The 13,590-nt window shown below is 30.7% G+C and overlaps 1 protein-coding gene across 1 annotated transcript; it reads right to left on the reverse strand.

Moving 5' to 3' along the window:
* Window positions 1-271: 271 nt before the first annotated feature.
* LOC129232557 (probable RNA polymerase II nuclear localization protein SLC7A6OS) lies at window positions 272-13,015 on the reverse strand. Its single transcript, XM_054866690.1, has 6 exons — window positions 12,872-13,015; window positions 11,553-11,852; window positions 9,933-10,063; window positions 7,716-7,858; window positions 1,796-1,876; window positions 272-348 (listed from the first exon to the last, which is right to left on the reverse strand). Exons 1-6 carry the CDS (start codon window positions 13,013-13,015, stop codon window positions 272-274), a joined length of 876 nt encoding a protein of 291 aa, XP_054722665.1.
* Between the last annotated feature and the right edge of the window lie 575 nt (window positions 13,016-13,590).

Below are 13,590 nucleotides of genomic sequence, written 5' to 3' on the forward strand. Positions count from 1 at the left end.
AATATGCCTTTATATGATCAAAGTTACCGAGCAATTAGTCGTGTATTTCTCTAGAAATGTAAAACCATATCTATCACTAAAAGTGTCATGTGACTTTTAGATACATATTATACATGTCATGAGCAAATAGAGTTTTCAATATAAATTAAAATTTTCTTAAAAATTCTTTTGATTTTATAATTAGAAAATGTGGCTTCAGGTTCCAATTCTGATCACTGATATGAAAATAAATTTATATATTACAAAACAATACTACAAATTTTGTTCATGACTAGTCTTCATCTTCAAGCTCCTGCAACACCCTTGAATAATCAAATGAAGCTTCTGGTACATCACTATCATCATCATCTACAAACACATAAAAATGTAATTTCAGGCTAAAATCTCAAAAATTATTACCAAAAATATGATTGTAAACTCAATTAAATGTAAAAAGCACTTTTTTTTTTCAGTTTTATAGTCTTCAACTTTTATAGTTCTAAAATTAATTTCCTTAAATAAAAATGCATCTGAAACACAGATAGAATTTAATTATTTCAAATGTTTTAAATGAAGTATTCTTAGAGCCCCCCCCCCCCCCCCAAGTTAGCTAAAAATAAGACACCAAGAGTTCCTTGTATGAATGTCTTATTGTCTAATATAGCACAAACCTCACATTAATTAAGCAAAATATTAACATAAAAAATACTAAGAACATTGAGATTAAATTTGGATCTGATTCGCATCATCAAAATGCTTTTGTCTGTTCTGGCAACCCACTAATACTCCAATAATATGGTATACAAGGTCCTAAATAAGGCTGTGCTGTATGAAACCATGCTTTACAAGAAACCCACATGAAGTACAGAGAAGGGGAAAGGAGGGGTAAGCTATTAAACTTCATTGGAAACTGGGGTAAGCTCTGATACTTCATTTAAAACCATTTTTAAAAATCTACTTTTACAGAAAAAAAAATTCCATTTCATACAAAAATTAACAATAGTTGTAAAACGAAATTTTTAACAAATTTCTCATACATTGTGATCAAACAAAAAGGTTTGTTTGGATGAAAGATATAAATTTCTAAACTTTTTTTTCTTTTTTCACTTATACCTTTTTCACCTTCTACCTTCCTTAAAGAAGCTCTATTTTTTATTTTTCCCCCCCAATTTTAAATTGTGTAGTATGGCAGCAGTTCTCAAGTATTAAGGTAGATAGCTTGTAGAAGGCAAGATATTATCCATTTTGACACCAAATCTATGTTATACCTGTAAATCAGTATTGCTAAAGCATTACTTGCATTTTAAGTATTAATAAGTACTTTTGGGAGAGAAAAAAAAAAGAAAAATTAATTTTTTTGAAACTATGAGTTTCTCTCTCTCTCTCTCTCTCTATGTTTAGGATATATTTTCCTTCCTACCTGCCAGTTAAAAGCTGTATTTTTCGGCATATAATAAATAGTATTGTGGTCTTGGACAACGCTTAAAAACTCACAATTGGCATCAGCATATTATTCACGCATGGTTATCTTAATATGGTATTTCGTACGATGATCGATTCAATAAAACAAAATCATGCTTTTATTCATAATAAAAAACAGCTTTGTATTTTTCTCAATATGTTTTGAGTTATGAATGTATTAATGCGCAAATAATAAACATATCGCAAACTAAAAGCAGATGTTATAAGATTGCCCTGCACAATTATAGCAAAATTGTCACAAGAAGTTTGATTCCCAAAGAATTTAAGAGAAATACAAAACTTGACACCATATATAAAATAACAATAATAATAAAATACCATTAATTGGACTTACCAATGTCAAAGTTTTGAAATGCATCTGAAATTCCATCATGGCATTCTACAATATCATAATCATCAGACTCTGAATCAGTTTCTGCAAACATAATAATATACTCAAATATTTCAAGTCATAAACAAGAGATCAAAGGAAACTGAAATCACAACAAATTACAATAATTGAACTGAAAAAATTGGCACTCTAATTTTGGAATCCCAAAATCCTAATAACCATTAACCTGGAACTTGTTTCTTAACTACTCAGCTGTTGAGCAGCCCTAGAGTTACATGTTAAATGAACGAGATATCTTGTCATAAATATTTTTAAATGTTATAAATAGCCTCCTGGAACTCATCATTGGGGCAAGGTTCGTTGATTTAAATCAATTGATTTGAATCAAGTGATTTTTCTAATACAATCGTTGATTAAAATCAGTTAATTTTATTTTTATAAATTTATTTTGCATTTTTATAGTCTTGCTCTGAATTTAACCACACTGCATTATACAATCTTAACTTCAACTGACAAAACTACATTGATCCCTCTTTCTGTGTGGTGTGTAACAAATTTTCAGACTCTTGCGACACTGCATTCACTCCAAATTAACAGTTCAGAACAAAAGAAAAATTTGCAGTTTTTCTTATACACCATGACTAATATAGTTAAAATAAGAAATTGTTCAACATATTATTTTACGCTAAAAAAATACATAATGATGAAAACCTTATCTGAAAGCAAAGCATAAAACAAAATCAGATCTTATCTAAACATTATAAAGTTTATAAATCTTAAAAAATTTATTGAATATTAGAGAGCTTGATGCCAATTTTAAGAGTAAGCTGAATGGAGTCTTTAGATTTTATTATCAAGTTTTAATTGCCTTCTTCACCTCAATTGAATTCATTTCCATAGCTGCCAACATGCCAACTTAAAAAATCTTACAATGTATGAGATGGCTATATTTCTAAATCTTTTTTGACCATTATAAAGCAAAATATTAAAATTTAAAGTATTATAATATTTTCAAATCCTTACCTTTACTTGATTTGTGCTTTTATAAGCGAAAAAAAAGAATAAATAAATTTAAAAATAAGTAAATGAATAAACTTTTATTTCTTTGAACTTGTTGCTGACTTTGCAGCTTTTAAAAATTGTCTATAAAAAATGTCCAAATAATGGCACTTTAAACAGTAATTTTTGACAGGTCTTGGTGCTTGTTCATGAAAATATGATGTCTGATGTCGTTAGCTCCTCCATGTGCAATCTTGATATCTGCATGCAAACAGAGCAAAATGCTAAGTGTGGTCCTTTTCATGATTTGAAGATTCCAGGATAATCTTCCATATAACATTCCAGAAATATCTGGTCATATTTCTTAGCTTTTGACATTTTAACTTAATGAATAGTAAACTTTTGAACACCACGTGCAATTTTCAAAACAAACACATCGTTGCGCGTGATAAGAGCCAAACAGAATGTCTCATGCGCGATGTGTAATGCGTTGGATTTATGCTTAGGCCACACCCTTCCTTGAACGTCGCTGGAAAACCACACCAATCATGTTCGCACTTTCTTGCTGCTTGGCGGCAAAATGTATCATTCTGTGCTGAACTGCTTTGTCAACTGAGATATTGTGCCAAATTTTTCCTTCAAACGAAAGTATTTAGGAGACGAGTAGCACAGAGAATAACAGAAGAGAATTTTTGCACTTTTCAACGTTGTTTACATCACGCCTTTAGGGGTTGCTTTCAAAAGTGCTAGAAGTAAAAGGGAACTTCAACAGTTCTCAATTTATTGTAAAATTAAAACCAAAAACCTAAAAATCGTATAAATCTGCCATAAAACTGTACAAAACGTCTGAAAATCTTACAATGTATGGCTAAATCGTACAAGTTGGCAGCTATGCATTTCTGTACTTTTGTTAACTCTAAGCTGATAAAGCCAAATTTTAAGAATTTTTCTTCTAAAAGGTATGAAAATTATAATTATAGCAGGGTTCGTGTTGATGCTCTATAACGGGTTTTTATGCAAATTTGCGGAAAAGGGACACAACTTCTGTGAAAAATCGGGTCCCAGGGACCCAGAAAACCCAAAAGATGAGAACCAGAAAAAAAAATTGGAGAAAATGCTAAAGATCTATTTAATAAATGCTTTTAAGCTTCAATGACCCGGAGAATCAACAGAAAGGGATTAAAATGACCCTATCTCTTTATCAGCAATTGAAACACACCCCTACTGTTGACCAGTCAATGGAATTTTAGTTATAAGACGGAGCTTACAGTGACCTCCTGGGCAGAGCTCAGGAAGCAAAATATTGCAAGTTTATAAACAGCCCATTGTACGGTATTCTAAGTATAAGCTCTCCCTCAACTTTTATCTTGAGGAAATTCCTGAAAACAGCAATAAAGACTAAAAGTAAGAGTGGTTTCAATGCAATCTTCAGGATTAATACAAGACAACTGTACAGTAAAAATATAGCTATTTTGCATTCATGTAACTAGAATTACTTTTGAAAATCATTATTTTGCATCCCCAATTAAAGGAGGAGAGAAAAAAAAATGGCGAACATTTTCCCGATTGAGCTAAACACAAAGTTCTGAACTTCACATTTTTCTTGTTAAATTGCTTATGAATACTTGAATTTTATACAAAAGCACTTTAACCTTGTTCTTTTCTAGTAATTCATCTCTTTCTGAGGGGCTATTTTTATTTGGACTTGCAAAAGTCGGGTATTAATCGATCGCGCTATTTTGAAAATGGTGATAGCACCAAAATGTTTATTCAGATTTATTCTCCCTAATTCATTTTAAAAGCTAAGTGTGAAATTTATTTACTCACTTGTTTCTTTAATAATGAATGAGCAGTTTATCTTGTACTGCTACGGACGCTTGTTACGAATCGCGAATCAGAAGGCTATGATGTGTAAACATCAGAATGAATGATTCAAAGGATATGACGTCAGTGCATGAGTGGATGGATGACGTAACCTCCCGATGACTCGGAGTAGAGCCGCTAAATAGATAGGCCGACGCATCAGCTTAAGTTTAGTCATTCCGGATCGGATTTTTCATTGTTGCACTGCTAGGGTTACCACAGCAAAGTTTCGGTTTTCGCCAAATTTGCCGGAAATAAAGTTCTATTTAATAAGCAATTCAGGTGCCGCTAATAATTGCTTACAGTGAGCAATCACCAAACGCGACAACTCGCCAGAAAAGACAACCGCTCAAACACAATCCAAAATGGCTGATCTTAAGCTGATGCATAGGCTCGAATAAATAGGGGCCTTAACTCGGAGCAGATGGAATGTTCTAGAAGCATCCAGGTGGTTCTTAAGTACACATTTCCGGCATGATGTGCTGCATCATACGGAGTAAGATATAAGCAGAAGGAATATGATACACTTCTCACTCTCTCTCACTTCTGCTCATGCTTCTCATTCCTTCGACTGAGGATAGTCGTTCTTTTTCGAGGATTGCTCGCTTATTGAAGCGGCATCCTGAACTCAGCATAGGAAATGGTTGTTAGTCTTCGCCATGAGATTTAGGGAATTAAATTTTTTGAAACATGTTAAGGAAACTTTATAGTTAGTTGAATACTGTTGAAACCTATTATGATTATTTTACTATTTACAGAAGTTATATTATTTACAGTTGTTTATTATATGGATCAATAAAATGAAGTTAGTTTTTAATTTAATTCTGTTACTTCAATCTTCAAGAAAACTTTCAGATATAACAATAAAGGCATCTGCTAAATCTTAGGAGTTTACTCCATTTTTAGAGTTACTAGAGTTAAGCTCGGATGTAAGGTTAACAAATGGCGCGATTTTAAAAATAGCACAAAAGTCAAAATAGATATTTTGAACGAGTTAAAATAAAGTAAAATATACTGATTTAAGATTGCAAATGAACAATTTTTGCACTTATATGAGAAAATGTATTGTTTTTGCGATCACGATTTTTGCGTTGCATTCATTTGCTTGCGATTTTTTTATTATTATATATTAGCCAATAATAATTTGGGGGGGGGGGGGGGGGGGGAGCTGTTCACTTTTTTCACTAAGAAAAATTTTTTTAGGAGAACAAAGGTTAAGGGAGTGAGTGCTTTTTGCTTGATCAATCACAGGCACTTGTTTTTATTTTATGGCAAAATCCATTTTTAAAGTAAATTTTGATTTAATCTCATTGTAACTGACCAAATAGTTTTTCACATAACTAAATCTTGCAAGTGTATTATTCAAAAATAATTTTACAATGAAAATCACAAAAAAATAGGGCAAAATTAACCAATTTACTTTATTCCATGCCTTTTTTTTCCCCTCCCCAAGTATAAATATTTTTATATTCCTTTATATGCTAAGATTTTCTGTTTAAAATGTAAGGGACTCATTTTTTCCACCAAAGGACCTAAATATATTTCAGTAATGGGTCCCTGGGGCCCAGGTTATGGATAGTTGAGCGCGAAGACTGTATAGGATATATTTGGTTAAAACAAAAAGTTTTATTTTTTGAGTAATGAAGTGAGAATGTGATACTACTAAACTGGCAAAATAAAATTTTTATAAGGAAATTAATCGAAGAATTATTTAAGTGTAGGTAAAAAAGAAAACTAAAATAAATACCAGCAATTCTAAATTTGAAAAAAAAAAAAAAAAAAACAATCTTGTATACTACTTCTATTGCTCATTAAATCTCCTCAATTAATTTTCCGCTTAAGCAGGTTTGGTCGGATTGGACCCAATTCGGTTAAAAACCCATTTTTTAAAAAAACCTATAATTTAGCCCACTTTTGGGTGTTTTTGAATTTCTGGGAAGTTTTAAATAAAATTAATTATTTTAAATACGTTCACAATTTAAACTTATTATTTACTGGTTCTTCACTTCAGACAATTGAAAAAAAAATGTGTTTTGAACTTTAATAGCCTTTATCAATACATTGTTTAAAACTTTTAGTCAAATTTAAATACACCAATGTACTTACTTCTTTTAGTCTTAACGACATTAAAAAAACAAATATTTCAAAGATTTTAAATAAACATATTTTGCTTTTTACTCAAAATATCTTGATTAAGTCTTATCCGGTCTGATTTTCTCAAGTTTTGTAGATTGTATTGTGAAAACTAAATTTAAACTAGCCTAAAAACTTTTGTGTGAATTATTTTCTGCAAATCAACACGTCACAAATCTCAAATAAAAGACATTTTTTTAGAAAACATGATTTACAGGACAGAAAACAGAATTAGCAGGATGAACAACATTTTTATTATCTTATAAAAATGCTTAATATTTTTTACTCTATTCAAAGAAATAGAAAGGCAGGTAACATAAAATCCAAAAAAAAAAAAGTCTTGATTAAGCTGGAATTTGGTAAAAAGGGATTTAGAAGGTTGAGGTTCTACTGTAGTATTGCATAACAAAGTGAAATACAATAAAGTAAAATGCAAAAAATATGTAGTAATTAAAAAGAATAGAGTTGATCACTTGAGAAGTAACTTGGCCTAAACTGTTGGTAATCATAGAAACTACAAAATCTGAAACTTCACCATTCTTGTGTTTTATCATCTTTCATACTTTTCTTCAGAAAAAGCTGAATTATAACTAATTTCCCAACTTTTTCCACCCTAAGACAATTTCTAAGCTTTGTCCATATGCTACAAATGGCCCACCTTTTCAATTAAAAAAAACAGAAAAAAAAGCCCTCCTAATTTTCCTTTTAAAAATCCCAACTTTAGTTGGGAATTCAAAAAAAAAAAAAAAAAAAAAACGGGTTTTTGCCAACCCTGCACTTAAGTAACAGTCATCCTGACACCATCATTTTTTTTTCAAGAATAAAATTAATGCAATTATGAACACAATAGGAATTTTATTTTGTTATTAAATATTATTCTAATTTCATTCAAAATAGTATAACATGATATAAAATAATAATTGCAAACCTTTCCCTGAATTGGATCTTTCATCAGGATAATCATTCCGCCAATTGTTTTCATCATTACTGTCATCTTCATCATCATATACTTCATCAGAATCATCACTATCCCCAGAATATATATCGTCGGTTAAATTACATGGTCTTACACTATAAAAAAGAGGAGAGTCGCTATTATTATTTAGTTATTTATTTAAATATATATTTATTAATTCCTTTTTAGATGCTGTTATGAGCTATCATCTTTACTAAATTAATAATGAATCAGCAAGTTTCTCTTTAGCAGATAAAAGACAAAGGAAACCAAATTTCAGGATCAACACAACACTCAAATAAGACTCATAGTTTGATTTTAAGAAGAGTAAAACTAAGCATTATTGCAACGTCTTTTTTTTTTCTTTTGTAACGTTCCTTACATTGATAGAAAGTTAAAAACAAATGAACATTACAATTACTAACTTCTTTCCTCAGACATAATCAGTGGTGGATCTAGCCGATAATTTTGGGAGAAGTCATTCGAAATTTTTTTATCAAACTATCTTTGGATGTTTGTCCTAATGGTCACCTCTCAAATAGTGCCGGATTACTGATTTGTCCGAAAAATCCCTGCCTCTACTCATCTATACCAAGTTTGAACGTTAAAATAACAGAAGTAGAGTGAATTTATAAAAATTAATATAAGATTAATACCAAAAAAGTCTTTGCATTATTCTTTTGTTTTGAAGAAAAAGGGATCAATTTTTAGTTACCTTTCGTAACATTTGTGGAGAAGCATGGGAATGAGGGGCTCTTCTCCAGAAAAGTTTCAAAGTTAAAGTTATAAAACGTAAGTGAAGGTTCTATTTGGTCTCATGAGCAATAAGTGTACTCAGAGGACAGCAGCATTCATAAATGGTCCAAGTGTCAAAAGTTAGCATCAAGAAATGTACACAAAATTTTAGAAATAAAATAGCTTTGTTTCAAGGAGGGGGATGCAATATCTCTCCTAATTAAAATCTAAATTTCTTTTGAAGTACAACACATGCGATAAATTTTGTTTCTCATATTTTCTTTTTTTTTCGTAAAAGAATTCCTACACTTGTCTTTGCACATACTTGTCAACTTCACAAACTTGGAAACTAGTAATTCAAAATTCAAATACATAAGTACCATAAACACTGATAATAAATACAGGTTGTTTCAAAAAGAATGACCAATTTTGAAACACATACATAATGCAAAATACTTAACATAAATCAGATTAATTTTACTTTATATGGATTGTAAAAATGTTCCCAAATTTTTTTCAAAAAAAAAAAAAATGAAGGTGCAATATGACTACCTTTAGACACCTGGCATCTAATCACCAGACAGATTTGAAATCTGTCTGCACAATTGATTCTCAACCTATGGAATGCAAACCATTAGTGGTCTGCAAGCAATTTTCATACGAGGTCCATGAACAAATAGTGAAAATTAATCGACATCATTTTTACAGTCATAGTAAAAATTTATTACAGAAAACTTTTGGATTCATCTCATCTCACCTAACGTAATTTATGTGAAAATATTATTTCTATCATATGTGGCCTGCTCATCACTCAGAAGGGTATCAAGTGATCTTCAGTAGTGAAAAGGTTGAGAACCACTGGTCTAAATGTCTACGCAAAACTTAATTTCGTCTAATATGCAGAGAAAGTCAGGTGACTTCCCTTTAACAAAAAGCAACCATGCCTTTGAAATGTTTAAACTATCTTCTTTTGCTTTTTGCGGCAGGACACTTAACACCAGGGTATCCTTGACAAAAATTGCAGAGAACGTTTGTTACTGACTCACATTTTGAATCATAGTACATCAAACGATTTTTATTACTCAGTTATGTGTTTCCTTTGAACAGAGGAGGGTCGTGCAATCTGGCAACATTGATTTTCATCCATTTAAACCAATAAAACATGATTGATGAAAAATCAATATGTATCACCAAGATTAGATTATTTTACACACATTCAAATGCAAAGGCCAAAAAACTGTTGCCACATAATCTATACAAAATTGTTTGAGGTAATCCTTTTTGCAGGAGGATTTTAGATAAAGAAATTTTACAAAAATTCCCGACTAGATGGGAGAGAAAAAATGGAACTCATTTGCAAAATCAATTCACCAAACAACATAAAAGTCAGTGAAAACTTTTTCACATTTTTCAAAAACCTGAATTTCAGTCTTATGTAATCTATTAAAAATTTACCTTACAGTACTATCAACGAAGGATCGGTCTATATGGCCTTCAGCAATATATACATCAAACACATAATCTCCAGATTTTTCACGTATCATGGGCTGACCATTACATGTTATTATACTATCAGCTTCATCAACCTTAAAATAAGAAATGAACAAGCATTAAAATCATATAAAATTATTTAAAGCCCAGAATTTAAAATGTAGGCAACTTGCACAGTTATATGCATTAGAGACACAAAACTGAATGAATATAAATCAAACTAGGCATATTTTGACCACAATTAATTGATACTAAACTAAATCATACGTATAATTTCATATGAATAATATACAAATTTAAATACTTTGTTAATATATGCTTCAAATTTGCTCCAGTTAAGGAAACTAAAATTGAATAGATAAATAATGCAATCTAAATTGGCTATGCATTTTTATCGATTTGAATTAAAAATCAAGGCATATTCAAGGAGTTTTAGGGAGATGCTTATGAAATTTTCATGGAATAGACAATTTCACCTGAAAAAAGATCTCTTTTATATTGTGAGCAAAAAATGCAATATAAAGTACTTAAAACATTACCTATTAACTCAAATAAATGTGGCTATATCAATCTCTTTTATAAGATCTTAGAACTAGAGATGGGAATGGTTTGGGAAAAAAAGGAAATTCCCCCCCCCCCCCTTTTGGCAAGAGTTTATTTCCACTCGGGGAAAATTTAAATTTTTGAAATGAAATTTCTCGCACAAAATTATGCATTCAGAAATTTATAATTCTTATATTTGAATCCTTCTTGTTGTTCAAATATTTTTTATATTTAATAACTCCACATGATAAAACTAATTTATATATTGCAAGCTGTAAGATAATTTTATTTTCCGGCATATTAAAGTAGTAGTATTTGCTACTTTTCTTGTTAGCATTATAAATATATGCACAAAACAGAATTAGTATACCAATAATATCAATTTGTGGAAATGTTTAAAAAAAGAAATTTGTGTTTGTGTGTGTGTGTGTTTTTTTTTTTTTTTTGAAAAAAGAACTATTTTGGGGCATTTTGATTTTATTTATTTATTTATTTTTTAAAGATCATATACAAAATTATTAGATATCCCAAATCTAATTTGATATCCCTTTGGCCTAAAAAACATCATTGGGAACAACTTGGAAAAAAGCTGGAAGTTTTTTACTAACGTACTTGATAATGCTTTCAGACGAATTGTTTGAGATTGTAAGTATGAAAGAACTGAAGAGTACAGGGGACAAACCCCGTCAGTCAAAGGAAAGTGACGAAGTTTTAACAAAATTTCATCACAAAAATTAACTTTTTTTTTTTTTAAATAAAAATTCACACAAGTCTAGCCAAAAGTCACTCTAATGATTCAATCACTTATCTACTAAAATCTGATTCGAATATAAATCTGAATGTTTTTGCATTATTTTTAAAACTAAACATTAAAAATCTTTTCATAATAAAATAGTTCTATAAAAGAATAATCGGATTCTGTATGCATCTATATTCTAAAAAGCAAAAAAAAAAAAAAAAACACCATTTCAATTATAATCAAAAAGTGCTCTTTCTCTGAAAGCCCACTGCCACTTTTCTGGTTTGATCAAATAATCTTACTTGTTTTTTCACATCCTCATTTTCTTCAATTATATCATACAAATGAAACAACTTTCGAACTTCAGTATCTTGACAAATATCTGGTTCTTCAAATGGAACAGTTTCAGTAAAAATTAATCTCCTATTATTTAGAAGGTCGAGCTTTTTCTTTTCATTTGCAGCTTTGTGCTCAGCTTTTAGTTTCTCGGCAATCTGGGCGGGATTATTTCTTTTAACAGTTTTTGGATCTCGCCACTTGGAGACTTTTTCATTTCTTTCTTTGGTTAACACAGCCTGTATATGATCCTTCACAGATTCATTCTAAAACAGACAAAAAAGACATGAATAACATTCACTATCATAGTAAGATAAAAATATAAAGTATCTGCAAATATGAAAAATATATAGTGGATAGACAAAATTTTTAGTTGGAGAATGCTTTTAGTATTTATTCGACTGCTTTTTAGTATTAGGGAGAAGGGAACATATGTCAGCTTCGACGATCATTTGCTAGATTTAGCTTCTTTTGGTTGAATGCTGATGCTTGCTAGCCGGTACACTTGTTAGGATTGGATTGAGCTTTACGAATATACAGGGCCTGCTTTATTCTTTGAAACAAGTGTCAGCAAAATGTTAGAATATTTGAAAATATAAATAGTTAAAAGTGCAGATAGGAAATAGTTCCAAAAAATTAATTTGATATAATTTTTGTTGAATAATTATGAAATATACCTCTGCTTTTACTTTGAATGCTTTCTGATACTTTTATTTATTGATATTTTATTAGTTAATGCTTTTGAGGCTTCATTTTTAAATAAATAGATTGATTCTAGGGGGATATTTCGATAATTGGGAATCTGGCGCGGTTGTCTCATTTTTGGCGTAAGTAATTTTATTTCGGTAACCCTACGTGAATAGATGTTACCGATCTCTTTTTTTGATTTGCAAAGAAAAATCGAAATACCCCCAATATTTCTTGAGCTTGTAAACTTTTCACTATTATTCAACACATCTGTTAAAAAAATAAATAAGTAAAAAAAGTTTAAATATGTTTCAACTATGTTTTTTAAAACATGAACAGAATAAAACAAACATCCAGGATTAATTTCATTGTTTCTTCAACAATAAACTTTATTTACAATGATATTACTTTCAATCATCGCAAAAATGACAAAAAAAAAAGAAGAAGAACAATGTTTCTATAACAAATTAAAAGTGCGTTCAGAATTCAACATTTAATTTCTAAAGAGACTTATTGAAAGAAAAAAAAAATGAGTCCAAGTGAAACATGTGAACAATACAATCAGATTTATACAATTTTCAAACATAATATTACATACTTCGCTCTGCAATGTAGCAGCAAATTTAAACAAAACTTCATTAACATTTTCCGAAAAACTACACTTCGGTTTTTTAACGGCTATGAGAAGTCCGTCGGCAGGTTCATCTGATGCTTTTCGCTTTACACGAAGAACTGCCGCCATTTTAAAACATTTTACAAATGAAGGAGACAGTAAAGTTTTCACGTCTTCTTAGAAATTCGAAAGAAACATTTGAAAACCTGCGAAACACATGTGAAATTTAACACTTTAAAACATCGGCCGCACCAACCAATATATGGATTTTGCATTATGCAATATAATAATAAAAAGAAATTCATTTCACTTCATCACTTCATTTCGATTCATAGCTTACGTTCGACGAGCACGACCGGTAGCGACCCGCTGGTTAATCACATGACAGCAATGACGACAGTGGTTACTAACCGGTTCTTCACGAATCAATGCTTTATTGAACGCTTTCGGTTGATCACCGGTTAAGCGCTTATCACACGATCCAACCTGAGACACGTCCAAGCAACGCTGAAGTTCGAGCTATCCTCTATACCCATAGACTAATAAGTGACTAATAATAAGAGTAGACCGAGCTATGGCAACCCTTTTGCTGCTCATAAACCAAACCATGTGACTGGTGGATATCCTAGCAACAGCGGGCGTTAATCGTAGCAGACGATCAACGCCAGCGCGAAATAAAATAAATAGAATTGATGGAACACGGA

The sequence above is a fragment of the Uloborus diversus genome, unplaced genomic scaffold (assembly GCF_026930045.1).
Source record: "Uloborus diversus isolate 005 unplaced genomic scaffold, Udiv.v.3.1 scaffold_127, whole genome shotgun sequence".
NCBI lineage: Eukaryota > Metazoa > Arthropoda > Arachnida > Araneae > Uloboridae > Uloborus > Uloborus diversus.